Below are 14,096 nucleotides of genomic sequence, written 5' to 3'. Positions count from 1 at the left end.
TTCTTATTCTTATTCTTATCCCCATTCTTATCCCATTATTAGTATTAGGTCAAATTGACCCGATGGGACGCCACTCCGGCTTGGGCACGCATGCACTGTGGCAACAATGTGCTCCCTGGTCATATTGACCCACTGGGTCAACGGGAGGGTTAAACAAATGCAAACAACCCAGCACCATGTATCTGTAATTGGGAGGACGGGCGAGATAGTAGTGAGGTGCAGTGGAGGAGGTGGGGGGGAGGGGGGGGGGGGGGGGGAGTGGATAAAAGGAGGGTGCTGCAGAGTAACTAGAGTCTACATTGCCAGCGGTTCAGGATCAGGCTGAAGGATGAGTAGGACTCAGCTGTGGCTGCTGGCCTCTCTGGCCTTTTTCTCTCTGACTTCTCTGGCTGATGGAGCTCCATTGTAAGTAGACCTGCCTTATCTTTCCACCCCCCCCCCAATCCCCACCCTCATGTGCTTTTGCCCAATGAAACCCAAGCCATTTTTGAGTTTTTTGCTCCTGTTACATTATTACTCACTGTGAGCTCATTTTTCACTCTATCTGCAAGTCTGGAATCTCAGATTAACAGGCACAACCATGGCCAGAAGTAGGAATAGCTCTTAATAGCTCCTGTATAACAAAGTTATAATGGCATAAAACATAAAAAAAGGAAAAACGTAAGTTAGCTTTATTTGATTATTTATTTATTTTTTAAATAGAAAATTGAATTGAATCAGATAATGCAACACTTTTTACAATTTTTTGAAGTTGGACATTCACATTCTATGTGAGTTTTCTATCCACATCCATCCAGTGTTGGCCTAACTTTGGAGCTTTTTTAGCCTGGCTCCGTCCTCCTACATACTTCCGCTCAATTTTCATTTTCCTTCAATACGTCGTCTGGGTTTGCAGTATATTCGCAGATTTTCTCCGGCCAATCTTTACCTGTCCAATCAGCGAACAGAAGGTGTGGCTAAGAACGATGACGTTGAGGTTGTGCGCTAGTTTGAGTTGTAGTTCCGTAATGGCAGCGGAGAAAGATGCAAGTGAAGCCATTCAGTCCGTTGTGGCAACGCTGCCGAATATCCAGAAGTTAAAGCCCAAGCAAGAAAAATCTTTGCTGAGTTTTGTTGGTGGCCATGATGTTGTGGCCCTCCTCCCCACGGGGTTCGGGAAAAGTTTGATTTTCCAGCTCACTCCGTTAGTGGTGAAGGAGTTGGCTAAGGCGAACGCTAGCGATGCTAAACCGACGTCACGACCAAACGTTAGCGATTGGTTATGGCAGATCCAGAGTGGCTCTGGGCAGATCCAATAGTTTTAAACTTCAACAGAGTACCTGTCTTCAAGTAAGTTAACACTTGTCAATGGAGAGTTTATATAAGTTTTTTGGAGTTGAATGGTGGTCGTCTCGCTTCCCCCTAGCGCCTGTGAGCGGAAAAACCACCCTTGCAACTTTGGGCCGTCAGACTGAGGGAGGAGTCAGACACGAGTAAACATCGGACCTGCGTTTTCAGAATGGCGAGAACTGAGACAAACCTGCAAATCCGATGCTGACCTGGTATGGAGTTATATTCCTATCTTTATTCAAGAGCGCATTCTTTCAATCTCAGAGCATTTCTCACTGATATTACTCTATCACTCTCCCCCCGCCGACTCTCCCCCCACCCATCTTATTCCTCTGGACATGTGCATTTGTTTTCAAAGAAGCTGGCGAACGCACAGAGCCATGTCCACTGAGGTAGACAGCTAGTAAGCTATTTAGTAAGCCCGTAACAGACAGCGATCATAATAAAAACCTTTAAAGACAGTAGCCAACATCCTGAGGTTACAATAAGAAGAATTACAAAGATTAAACAGAGTTTATCCCAACGATACTTACAAGTGCAACAGCAAGAACGCCAGGTTATGGAGTTATATTCCTAACTTTATTCAAGAGCGCATTCTTTCAATCTAAGAGCATTTCTCACTGATATTACGTTCAGATTTTGTAATAATTTCCCTCAAAACCTTGCTCTCACACTCAAATAGTCACTGCTCGCGCTTGGATTTGCTCTGCTTGTGCTTAAACTTTGTGCTTGGACTCAGATATGTTGTTCTGTGGACAGATTTTCTGCTCTTAGCTTCGGCCCTTCTCCTCGCACTCAGCCTGATTCTGCGCACTTGCAAATCTTCTCCTCTCGGATCTCTCCTGCGCACTTGGATTTTTTTGTTACAACACTATCAAAATTCCACAACCAATAGAATGCCAGGTGTAGTGTTGACCAATGAAATGATGCCTTCCCCGTTGAGGGTGTGTTCGTTTTATGTTAGAACGTCCGTTGCGGACGGCTTCTCTGTAACCATGGGTCTGTAACCACGTTTATTTACCCCCGCCGTCCATCGCTTTATTATTAGTATATGTCAATAATGTGGACAGAATGGTCAACGCTCACCAGCACCCATCAGGAAACGGGAGAAAGCTTTGAAGTAGGACATATCAAGTTATGTACACAACTATGAGGGTGAGTAACATAAATGTAGCACATAGCATTTGGCGCTAGCCATAGCTAGCCTAGCTTGATGTCCGTAAACAAATAGCTTTTCTTTATACTGGTAGTTTAGCTAGCTAGATTGAACGACATATGACGGACAGTATGTGTGTATTTACAACTGGTATTTAATGACCCCACTTTGTATTTTTTTCCTCGTTTGGATAACCATGTTCCTGGGGATTTGGCTAATATCAGACATGTTAGAGGCAATAGTAAAACCTAAACTGTAATATAACTGAAAAACAAAAGAAACTGGATTGTTTGTATCCGTTTTTGTCATCACTGTTGTACGGTGGCCGACAGGGGCAAACGCCCTGCAACTTAAGAAAACACATGCAAATAGACAAAACACAAGCAAATTAAGAAAACATTTTCATTAATTTGACAACACATGTGCAGCATTCAGCAAACGCTCTGCAAATGCACACAACACAACCAAATACATAAACGCACTGTAAATAAAAAATGATGCAAAAAGAAAAGCACACAAACCCCGAAAAAAGAAATGATGCAAAAAGAAAAACAACTTCATTAATTTGACAACACATGCGCAGCATTCAGCAAACGCGCTGCAAATACACACAACACAACCAAATACATAAACGCGCTGCAAATACCACAACACAACCAAATGCATAAACGCGCTGCAAATAAAAAACGATGCAAAAAGAAAAGCACACAAACCCCAAAAACAAATGCAACAAAAAAACGCTGCATCCAGATTACACAACGGAAGTTCTCCAGACCTCTAGAGGGAGCAGCTAAGTGGAACAGCTTGATTTTCGAGAGAGAGAGAGAGAGATAGAGATAGAGAGCCGGCGGGGCACGTTCAATCTCAGAACGGTGTGCACCGTTGTGAAATGGTGTGCAACTGCTTTGAGATCATAGGCTGTAAATATGAAGTCTATGTTTGAGATATGTTTTCTCTCGTTTGGGGGGTGTGTCTCGGCTCAGGTCACAGGTGATACTCAATCAGCAGAGACGTCTGTAAACTCGTGGTGATAAAACATTTAAAACTGCATCAGCGTTTAACGTTGACGTTTGTTTAAGCCATATTACATGAGAGGGTTTAATTTCGAGGTCCGAAAGGCGCATCACTGAAGTGTAGGCCTCCTCAAGTGTAATATTGTGATTATACAACAACAGTTACCAACAATATAGGTGATTCATATTGTGGAGCAATTCGCTCTTGAAATACAAAAAACAAAAAACAGGCAGGATTTCTAGTCCCTCCCTGTTTAGTAAACCAGCCGAATTACCGTGGGATTTATCAAACTGAATAAATCCCGCTCGCACATATAAACACAAAACTGCTTTGCTAACTCCAACGTGTTGTAAGTAAGACATCTGCTGAAAAAGTTATTGTATTCATTAGCATGATTGCCGTACTATTTACTTCAAAAACATCCAAAACACCAAAGTACGAAGACATAGGGACCAGACGCGAGCTTTTATTTTGAAAAGTCGAAGCTCGGGGATGGCACCAGCCGGGAGGGCATGAGACGGGAGCATAGACTGTGTATATATATTAATTTAATATACAGTCTATGGACGGGAAGCATGAGATGGGAGTTCTCCAGGCTGCAGCCATACCCGACGAAAATCAAGCTGTTCCACTAGCTGCTCCCCCTAGAAGCCTGGAGAATTTGTTTTCGGGGTTTGTGCGCTTTTCTTTTTGCATCATTTTTTGCAGCGCGTTTATGTATTTGGTTGTGTTGTGTGTATTTGCAGCGCGTTTGCTGAATGCTGCGCATGTGTTGTCAAATTAATGAAGTTGTTTTTCTTTTTGCATCGCTTCTTTTTTCGGGGTTTGTGTGCTTTTCTTTTTGCATTGTTTTTTATTTGCAGCGCGTTTATGTATTTGGTTGTTTTGTGTGCATTTGCAGAGCATTTGCTGAATGCTGCACATGTGTTGTCAAATTAATGAAGATGTTTTCTTAAATTGCTTGTGTTTTGTCTATTGGCATGTGTTTTCTTAAGTTGCAGGGCGTTTGCCCCTGTCGGCCACCGTACTGTTGTATGTTTTTCAGATATTGTTCTAAATTCTTATAACATTATTTTAACAATAATAACATTCATATCTATCTGTATAGAAAGTTGTAAGTACAATTTCACTCCTATAATAAAACGCAATTTAAAATAGCAGTTATTTATTTTTACCCTAATGAAATCAATACAAAGTAAACTGAACAGAAAAAAACAACTGCATCACAGCTGCACCGTGTGCATGGACCAGTGTTGTACAACCACACTACTGTGTTGTTCCACTCAGCACATTACTCCCAACTCGAAATCCCATTGGTTCCCCTTGTACTCACCTGTGTGCAGAGGGCAGGCAGCAGTGGCATAAATCAAGAACGTTGGCAAGTCTGATAATCATCTAATTGTAAAATCATGTTACATACACATCATTTCTTTATCTTGCTTAAATTCACAGGGTGCACAACAAGGCCCGGGAGAGAAAATAACTGTGATGTCCACAAATCCAAAGCAGAGAAGGTAAGGTAAGATAGTAATGATGTTAAAGAAAGCTATGTACACCTAATATATTATGTGTTGATGTCTATGAATTTGTCTTAAATAGGAGCACACTATACAAAGGCAACAGTGGAGAGTTGCTGGATCTGTCTGTCCTCAAAGTGCCAGAGATCTACAAGGACTTCACCCATTTATGCACCATCACCTGCATAATCCACGTGCTAAAATAGAGAATAAACTATTATTTTCAATAATACAATACAATACAGTTTCTTGTGTTCTTTGTAAATTGATATGTCCCACTTCAAAGATTTCTCCCGTTTCCTGACCTTTCTGTCCACATTATTGACATATACTAATAATAAAGCGATGGACAGCAGTGGTAAATAAACTTGGTTACAGACCCATGGTTACAGAGGAGCAGTCCGCAACGGACATTCTAACAGAACGAACGCACCCTCAACGGGGCAGGCATCAATTCATTGGTCAACACTACACCAGGCATTCTATTGGTTGTGGAATTTTGATAGTATTGTAACACAAAAAAATCCAAGCGCGCAGGAGAGATCCGAGAGGAGAAGATTTGCAAGTGTGCAGAATCAGGCTGAGTGCGAGGAGAAGGGCCAAAGCTGAGAGCAGAAAATCTGTCCACAGAACAACATATCTGAGTCCAAGCACAAAGTTTGAGCACAAGCAGAGCAAATCCAAGCGTGAGCAGTGACTATTTGAGTGTGAGAGCAAGGTTTTGAGGGAAATTATTACAAAATCTGAACGTAATATCAGTGAGAAATGCTCTTAGATTGAAAGAATGCGCTCTTGAATAAAGATAGGAATATAACTCCATAACCTGGCGTTCTTGCTGTTGCACTTGTAAGTATCGTTGGGATAAACTCTGTTTAATCTTTGTAATTCTTCTTATTGTAACCTCAGGATGTTGGCTACTGTCTTTAAAGGTTTTTATTATGATCGCTGTCTGTTACGGGCTTACTAAATAGCTTACTAGCTGTCTACCTCAGTGGACATGGCTCTGTGCATTCGCCAGCTTCTTTGAAAACAAATGCACATGTCCAGAGGAAGAAGATGGGAGGGGGGAGAGTCGGCAACAAGTTTTTACAACAGTGTTGCCAAATATCTATTCCGAAGCTGTAGGGGGAGCTCTATAGAGAAACCTGCCTGCAAAAAGCGAGAAAACAGCGAAGAAATTGCCAAAACTGCATAGAGCTAAGCTTTAAGTGGTTTTTCATTGACAATCTTTTAAACATGCTTTTTCAAGCCCGCCAGAGGGTTTTGGGGTTAGGATGGCTATAAGTTAATTCACACACAGAGCTAAAATATATAGTTTGTTTGTTTGTTCATCTTCCTGATATTGACATTATTATTGGTTAAACTGCAATAGGAGCATCACAAATATCTAGGGTCCTCTGCATGTACAGTATATTCAATTAAAAAAGTGTATGGATACAAATATTAGTTTAACTTGTGTCTTACATAATAAGAAGTCTAGTCCAGTTTGTGTCACACAAGTCAAGGTACTGTGGTCTTTCAAAGGATGCCAGCAACAATTTAGAGGATGATGAAATGTTTTGTTGATCCAGTTCTTTGTCAGTGTTTTTGTCAAGATAATCAATAGATCACTCATTGTGTGTGAAGTCCATGCTGGAGCTCATGATCGTCATCTGAGCAAATAGTTTTGTTTTCTTTGGTAATTTGGGTGAATTGTAGTCTCGCTTTCCCAGACCATCCACACGCTGCGGATCGGAGGAGGGTCTGGGTAGTCCACATAGCATTATGGGATAGGAGAAAAACGTGCTGTGGTTTATTGGTATTTTTTAAACCAATCACAATAGTCATGAGCGGTGCTAAGCTCTGCACGGACCAGCTGTCTGGATTTACCCTGCAGAGATCTGAGGAGCAGTCAACCATAGTCCTCATAAATCGACTGGAGTTTAAAATTCCAACACAAAGAAAGCGGAAGGAAACGGACATCGGCGAAAATACATGCATTCTGCTGCACTGGAGCAATCCCAGAAGTGGACGTCAAGGATATAGACTAGGTGAAAATTTTTAGACTTTTCTACCATTTTTGCTTTTTTTTGTGAAATACTAAAATGTTCCCATCATCATGTACATAAAAATCTCATAGAAAAAAGTCACACTTAATAAGGCCAATACCTGTGACGAGGGTTTACCATATAAGCACTTATTTTTTTTTCTTTTTAAGGGAGGCACACACAAAAAATGTTGTAATGTTTGTCAGTACATCATAAACAACATGTGGTCACTTCTGCACATTGACTGCAGTATATTCACATCAATATCTTTCTCTCTCTCACTGCTGCTCTGCAGGAAGGTGATGTCTGCCCCTAACTTGTTGCGGGTAGGAACAGCAGAAAACATCTTTGTGGAATGTCAAGACTGCACCGGGGAAAACATCACGGTCAACATCAACGTGATGAACCATCCAACCAAAACCACAAAGCTGACATCTACATCTGTGACCCTTACTAGTGCAAGAAACTTCCAGGAGCTCGGACAGATAACGGTAAGTGAAATACTGTCAGGCTGGGCATGTTACTGTAACTTGGCTTCATTTTCTAACACGACCACAAAGAATGTAGATATGAATCCAGAAATGTACATCTTTATGCACACACTGCTCATCATACTGGTTTCAGATCCCTCCTGGAAGCTTCAGTAAGGATCCTACCATGAAGCAGTATGTGTATCTACAAGCTCAGTTCCCTGACCAACTGCTGGAGAAAGTCGTCTTAGTGTCCTTCCAGTCTGGGTACATCTTCATCCAGACTGACAAGACCCTCTACACCCCCAACAGCAAAGGTGAGTTCAATACTGAGCTACATAAGAAACACACTTACTCCTTTGTTTTTCCAGAATGTAATGATTGTACTGTAAATTACAGTAAAATTAATCTCTCTTTTGAAATAAGTGGAATAGTGAGGTCAAAAATAGATACACCTTCCTCCAACCTTGAGCAACCTCTTTCTTTCTCTGTCAGTTCATTTCAGGATGTTTGCAGTGACGCCCCGTATGGAGTCCGTAGAGAGGGATGCCGAACCTCAAACTGATGCTTCTATTTCCATGGAGGTTGTGGAATTGTATTTCATCTTTGATAAGAAAATAATTGAATGTAATATTTTGTAAATAATCAGCTGTAACTGAGAGCATGACGTCTCTTAGTGAGGTGATATTACAAATGCTTAAAAGTAGATAATGTTCATACTAATGACTGAAATTAAAATACACATCCACAGTTAACCTTGTGTCTTTGTTAGGTTGTCTGACTCTAGTAATACCTGTCCTAGTACTTACTGGAAATACGAGAAAAATAAATGCAGTGGTCGAGTTGCACATTCCCTCAGTGTATTCAAAAATACCTGAAAAAGAGTCAATCTAGACACAGAACAGGCTGCTGGATTGTAGACAAAAGACATACATAAAATATAGTATGAACTTAAAGCAATTTTTAAACTGGCACAGCTCTCTGTTCATGTTTGTTTAATATTGTTTATTTTTAGACCCCTGAAGGCATAATTTTACCACTTGATCCAGTCTCTTTGAAATCAGGGATCCACTCTGGCGATTTCAAACTTGCTGAAATTGTCAGGTTAGTACTTTATTTTCATTTAATTTCTATTCTGTTCTTTAGTGATGCATTTAGATGTTAAAGGTGCAGTAGGTAAGACTTATAAAACTAACTTTCTGTCATATTTGCTGAAACTGACCCTATGTTCGAGTAGAACTACATTAAGCAAGTAATTTAAAAAAAATCTGGCTCCTCTGGTACCAGTACAACCTGTAGTGTGATTTGCAAAACTCCACAGCTCCCTGTTCACATGCACCAATCAGGGCCGGGAGGGGGGGGGGGGGGGGGTCTAACTGTGTGTCAATCACTGCTCATGCACACACATTCATTCCATTTTGGGCTTCAGCAGAAAGGGGGGAGGGACTGAGAAGTTGTCGATGTTCACATTTTTTGGCTAAGTCCTGGATCTTCGCAATCCTACCTACAGCACCTTTAAAATGAAAAACAGGTGACCTTAATTCAAAACATTACAGTAATATCTTAAATCATTTAAGATCATGCAAAGCAAATTTCAATATGTTTATGTTATCTTTCTACGATTATTTTCCATGTTGCCAATATAGTGTTTGGACAACTACTAATCCAAAATGATTTATTTCTGTGGTAGAGATATATTAAACATGAAGTCAGAGTCCTTCACACATGGCCTGTTTTCTGTGAGGAGGTTCTGGGTGTCCGGAGGCAAAGACAAGATAAATACCTTGGAGACCAATGGACTAAAATAATCATCCTAATAATGCAAAACACCGTTCTACAGTATCTGTTGTGCAGTTTGCTGGCCAACAGAAAACTTTAAACCCATTAGTTTTACTCAACGGCCATATATATATAGCTTTATTGTGTGTGTGTTGTTGTTTAACTATATTCGTGGGGTCCAAAAAACGGGAATACAGTATACTTGTGGGGTCCGGACAGCTTTATGGGGCCAAAATGCTGGACCCTACAACTTCAAAGGACTGTTTGAGGGTTAAGACTTGGTTTTAGGATTAGGGTTAGAATTAGGTTATGGTTAGGGTTAGGGTAAGGGTTAAGGTTAGGCTAAGGGGCTAGGGAATACATTATGTCAATGACACTATGTGTGTGTGTGTGTGTGTGTGTAGTCTTGGACTGTGGAAAGTGGTGGCGAAGTTCCAGAGCAACCCACAGCAGAGCTATTTTGCAGAGTTCGAGGTCAAAGAATATGGTGAGCCCCATGACCTTTACTTTTATTTACTGTAACATATTAATGTATTTATATTTAATATTTAAAAAGCTATAACATTCATTCTTCATTTGATTGGACCCACAATAAAACTCCTTTTATTTTTCAGTGCTGCCCAGTTTTGAAGTTAAACTGATGCCTGTTAGCTCCTTCTTCTATGTGGACAGTCAAGAGCTCACCGTCAACATCAAAGCTACGTATGTGAAGGTTTTGGTTTTGTGGCTTTAGAGACCTGATTAGGAGATTGATTGCAGGAGAAAATAAAGGGTGACGTTCAGAGGCCTCTTACTCTTTTAGTCTGTTAGTCATTTGATGTGTGTGTGGTTTTTTTTTTTAGTGGGAATCCTTTCAGCAGCATTCCAACTATTGTTAGTCGGTTCTTCATTATTATTATTCCGTACGTTTTTTGGCTCTACGTAACTTCTGCATACGTTCAGCTATCAAAACCATTAAACTTTTAAAATGTTCAGCTCTTTCAGCAGATGATGGGACTTCTTCAACTTTTTTCAACTATTTATACTTTTTTAAATATTAAGCTTTTAAACATTTTATTTTAACATTAAAGTCAATGAGAGAGGGCTTCAAATCCTTCAAATCTTCTTCTGCTTTAAAATGTATCTCCTTCTACATTCTTTCACCTACAGACGTGATTTAAACTGTTCACGAAAACTTCAGGTATTAGGCTTTGGCTTTTCAGTTTGATATATTTTACAGTTTTTGTGAAAAAGCTGTTTAAATTTAGTGATCCTTTCAGGATTTTATTGCGTTTAAAATGGGTGTGTATTGCGTGACTTACAGTGGGTGATGTCATCAACTAGAGTGCAGACCCTTAAAAAATGATCTTTGTCCCTTCTCTATAAATTGCTCTTTCCTCTCTTTCTTTCCTTCTCTCTCTTCTCTCCTTCTCTCTTTCCTCTCTTTCCTTTCTTTTTCTTCTCTTCTCTCTTATCTCTCCTCTATCCTCTCCTTCTCTCCTCTCCTTCTCTCTCTTCTCTCTTTCCTCTCTTCTCTCGTCTCTTTCCTCTCTTTTTTCTTTCCTCTCTTTCTTCTCTTCTCTCTTTCTCTCTGTCTCTCTTTCTCTCTTTATGTTTGTTTGTTTGTTCTATGCAATGGATATGGCTGATGATAAGTCTTTTTAGTCAATTTATTGGAACTTCCACTTTTGACAGTATTACAGTTTAGCTTCCAGCTTTTTTAGAAATGTATTTCAGCTCTTAACTTATGTGTAGTTCAGTTTCCAACTTCCAAGTTTTTCAGCAGTGTAGTGCAATGCATTTGAGATTTTTCAAACAATTTGTTCTATATTTCAGCATTTTCATCAATGTTTTCTCACAGCATTTGTCTTCCATACTTTCCAATTCATAATTTCAGATAGAAAAGACATTTTTTATACATTAGTGGTGTTATTCAACTTTTGAATGAAATTCATACGTATTAAACCGATTTCCACTTTTTCAACTATTCTCACTACTTCAACTTCTTCTTACTGATTTAAGCTATTCATCCAGTTTAGCTTTAGCAATTCAGCTATTCAGCACTCCCATGCATTTTCTGCAGGAAATGCATTTTCTAGTTTTTACTGTCCTTGTTTACTTCATTGAGAGCCTAAACTTGTCCCTCTCTTGTGGATTTAGGTATCTGTTTGGTATAAATGTGGATGGGACGGCCTACGTGGTGTTTGGGGTTATGCAAGAGCGTCAAAAGAAGAGCTTTCCAAGTTCTCTTCAGAGAGTGCAGGTGAGCACATAGATGTTTGCTGTTGATTGGTCATTTTGGCGTATGCAGTATACTGTATGTTATACAAACGTACAGCTTGGCCTTTACCAGTGATACAAAATCTGCAATACTCTAATCGAATAATGTCTAGGATTTCTAAGCTGCCTACCACCATTTCAGTTAATATATTGAGATAGGAATGTAACAATTAAAGTATTTAAGATGTTCAGAATGATGCTAGTCTGACAAGAATTTACACCTTTAGTATATCTCCATCTGTTCACTGTATTACTGTACCACTGTACTGTATTTCAAGATGCATTTTTCTTTTATGTCACATTAGATAGAGGGAGGTATTGGAGTGGTCAAAATAAAGAGAGAGCACATCACACAGACTTTCCCAAACATCCTTGAACTGGTGGGGAGTTCCATATATGTAGCTGTCAGTGTGCTGACGGAGAGCGGTAAGAAAGAGAGACTGTGTGTTTGTGCTTGTTCACTACGTTTGATCATGTGTGGGTTGAATTAAGTATCATTATTTTTTATTTTTATTTTTATTTTTGTTATAGCAACCTGGGCAACATGGGAATCACCTTTTGAACCATGTACATACTAGTTTGGCTAGCAATGGCAACCAGAGTGTTGTCCTCCCCCACAAAATAACTCATATCAGCAATGTGGACAATAATAATAATAATAATAATCACAATAATCACAATAATAATAATAATAATTTCCAAAACAAGAATGAGAGGAAAAAAATAAAGTACAGATATCAGGATATGTTGTTTTGTATCAATTAATCTAAAAGAAAGTAAACAGATGTTAAAATCAGTTTTGTGTTTCTGCATTCATTCACAGGTGGTGAAATGGTGGAGGCGGAGTTGAGAAGTGTCCAGATTGTTACATCACCTTACACTATCACCTTTAAGAAAACGCCCAAATATTTCAAACCAGGAATGTCCTTCGATGTTGCAGTAAAGTACTTATTTAGATTTATATAAATGAACAGCAAAAGTAGTTTTATATTTCTATTTAAATAAGAAAAATCATTTACAGAAACCTTTTAATTACTAAATACAGTTACTCATAATAATATAAAAATCATAATATATTCTAAATATAAAAGTTGCAAAACTGTTTTAATATGAAATATTTTCATCTGTCATGGATTTTCATTATGAATCAAATATTTTCTCAAACATGTGAGATTCCAGAGAAAAAGAAAAATTCACCCATTTGGGTCAATATATACTGTCTACTTTAAATCAAAATACTCAGTGCACAGCTAGTGCTGTTTGCAGAAAGAATAATCTCATATCATGAGTCAACCTAATATGTTTTAATAAGAAATTTTTCTGATTGTTCAGCTGTTTGTGTCTCTGATGCCAGGTTGAAGTTGTGTATCCTGACGGCACTCCGGCAAAAGGTGTCGCAGTGGTGGTCGACCAGGTGCAGGCTTTAACCACAGCCAACGGCATGGCAAAGATTACCGTCAATGCAGGTGCAAGTCTGGCAATCACCGTAAGTCTCTCTATCCCGGAAGGGGAATGTTGAGGATATAGACTAATATCTAAGTGACTAATGTGAACAAAAAGAAAGAAAGAAAAACTGGCCCAGTAATAAGTGAGAATGCTTTAACCAGCAGCCACAAATAGGGCTGCAACGGAATCCTTAAAGCGTGCCATTAATTTCCGTCCACTAAAAGTGCTGGTTTTTCCACTGACTTGCTCAGATCGTTATTCTAAGTGTCTGACAACATTATGGTAAGGATCCCTACAGTGATAGACATCTTTGTTAAAGGTCCAATGTGTGGGAATTTCTCCCATCTAACGTTGAGATCATACTGTATATCGCAATCAACTCTCTCGCGCCACGCAGTTCAAAGTACGTATTACAGCTACGGTAGCCTTAATGCTTTTTTCTGATGATTTCTCTTGCTTTTTTCAATATCCTTTTTCTGGGCGATGAAAAAGACTCCTGTTCCTGAAATTTGGATTTTTAATATGTGTATACGCGCATGAATATGGAGCGTCTACCCCAGTTCATGCAAACGCAAATGTAAAATTTCAAGCCAATAGGAATACTTGGAATTGATGGTGGTGGTAAATATTCATGAAAAGGACAAGTTTGTGAACGGGCAACACAGATTTTGAGAGCGAACAACTAAAAACGTTACACACTGGACCTTTAAAGAGTAAGGTCCTTTTTGTTTACCCAGAAACAGACATGACATTACCATCACCAAACTCACCAGATTCTATTTAAATAATCAATACTTTTAGCTAGCGTGTATAGATCCAGCATATTTTCATATGTAAATGGATGAATTAGTGGTTGATTTCAGCCGAACCAGAGTGGTGATGGTTGGAACAGTGGAAAGACAAACCAAGACAGTTTTTGAGTTTTACTTTATTTTGTTTCTGTCAACTTTGAATTATGTATGTTTCACGATGATAAAATGACAGAAAATTGAGTCTGGTGGGTTTGTTGATTAAATTATATTGGTAAAAGACAGCTTGAAAAAAACACAGTCATGATCAGTAACATGCAGCCCCTCGGAGCAAATAGAGTCAAGATTAA

At 39.2% G+C, this 14,096-nt stretch overlaps 1 protein-coding gene and 1 long non-coding RNA gene across 2 annotated transcripts in view; both read left to right on the top strand.

The window, feature by feature from the left end:
* The first annotated feature begins 239 nt into the window (after nt 1–239).
* The window catches only part of LOC116042791 (complement C3-like), a 52,572-nt gene continuing 38,715 nt past the window's right edge, over nt 240–14,096 (top strand). The window contains exons 1-11 of the mRNA XM_036000406.1: nt 240–405; nt 7,339–7,534; nt 7,668–7,830; nt 8,009–8,103; nt 8,529–8,617; nt 9,697–9,779; nt 9,907–9,994; nt 11,432–11,534; nt 11,857–11,977; nt 12,375–12,490; nt 12,906–13,037. Coding sequence (XP_035856299.1) covers nt 329–405; nt 7,339–7,534; nt 7,668–7,830; nt 8,009–8,103; nt 8,529–8,617; nt 9,697–9,779; nt 9,907–9,994; nt 11,432–11,534; nt 11,857–11,977; nt 12,375–12,490; nt 12,906–13,037 — 1,263 coding nt within the window. The 5' untranslated portion in view covers nt 240–328. The remainder of the gene's footprint in view (nt 406–7,338; nt 7,535–7,667; nt 7,831–8,008; nt 8,104–8,528; nt 8,618–9,696; nt 9,780–9,906; nt 9,995–11,431; nt 11,535–11,856; nt 11,978–12,374; nt 12,491–12,905; nt 13,038–14,096) is intronic.
* Nucleotides 4,929–5,207, top strand: LOC116042837. Its single transcript, XR_004103319.2, has 2 exons — nt 4,929–5,013; nt 5,099–5,207. It is a non-coding gene; the product is annotated as an uncharacterized LOC116042837 (long non-coding RNA).

Source organism: Sander lucioperca, chromosome 4 (genome assembly GCF_008315115.2).
Source record: "Sander lucioperca isolate FBNREF2018 chromosome 4, SLUC_FBN_1.2, whole genome shotgun sequence".
In the NCBI taxonomy this organism is placed as follows: Eukaryota; Metazoa; Chordata; class Actinopteri; order Perciformes; family Percidae; genus Sander; species Sander lucioperca.
This window is presented reverse-complemented; position numbering and strand designations above follow the sequence as displayed.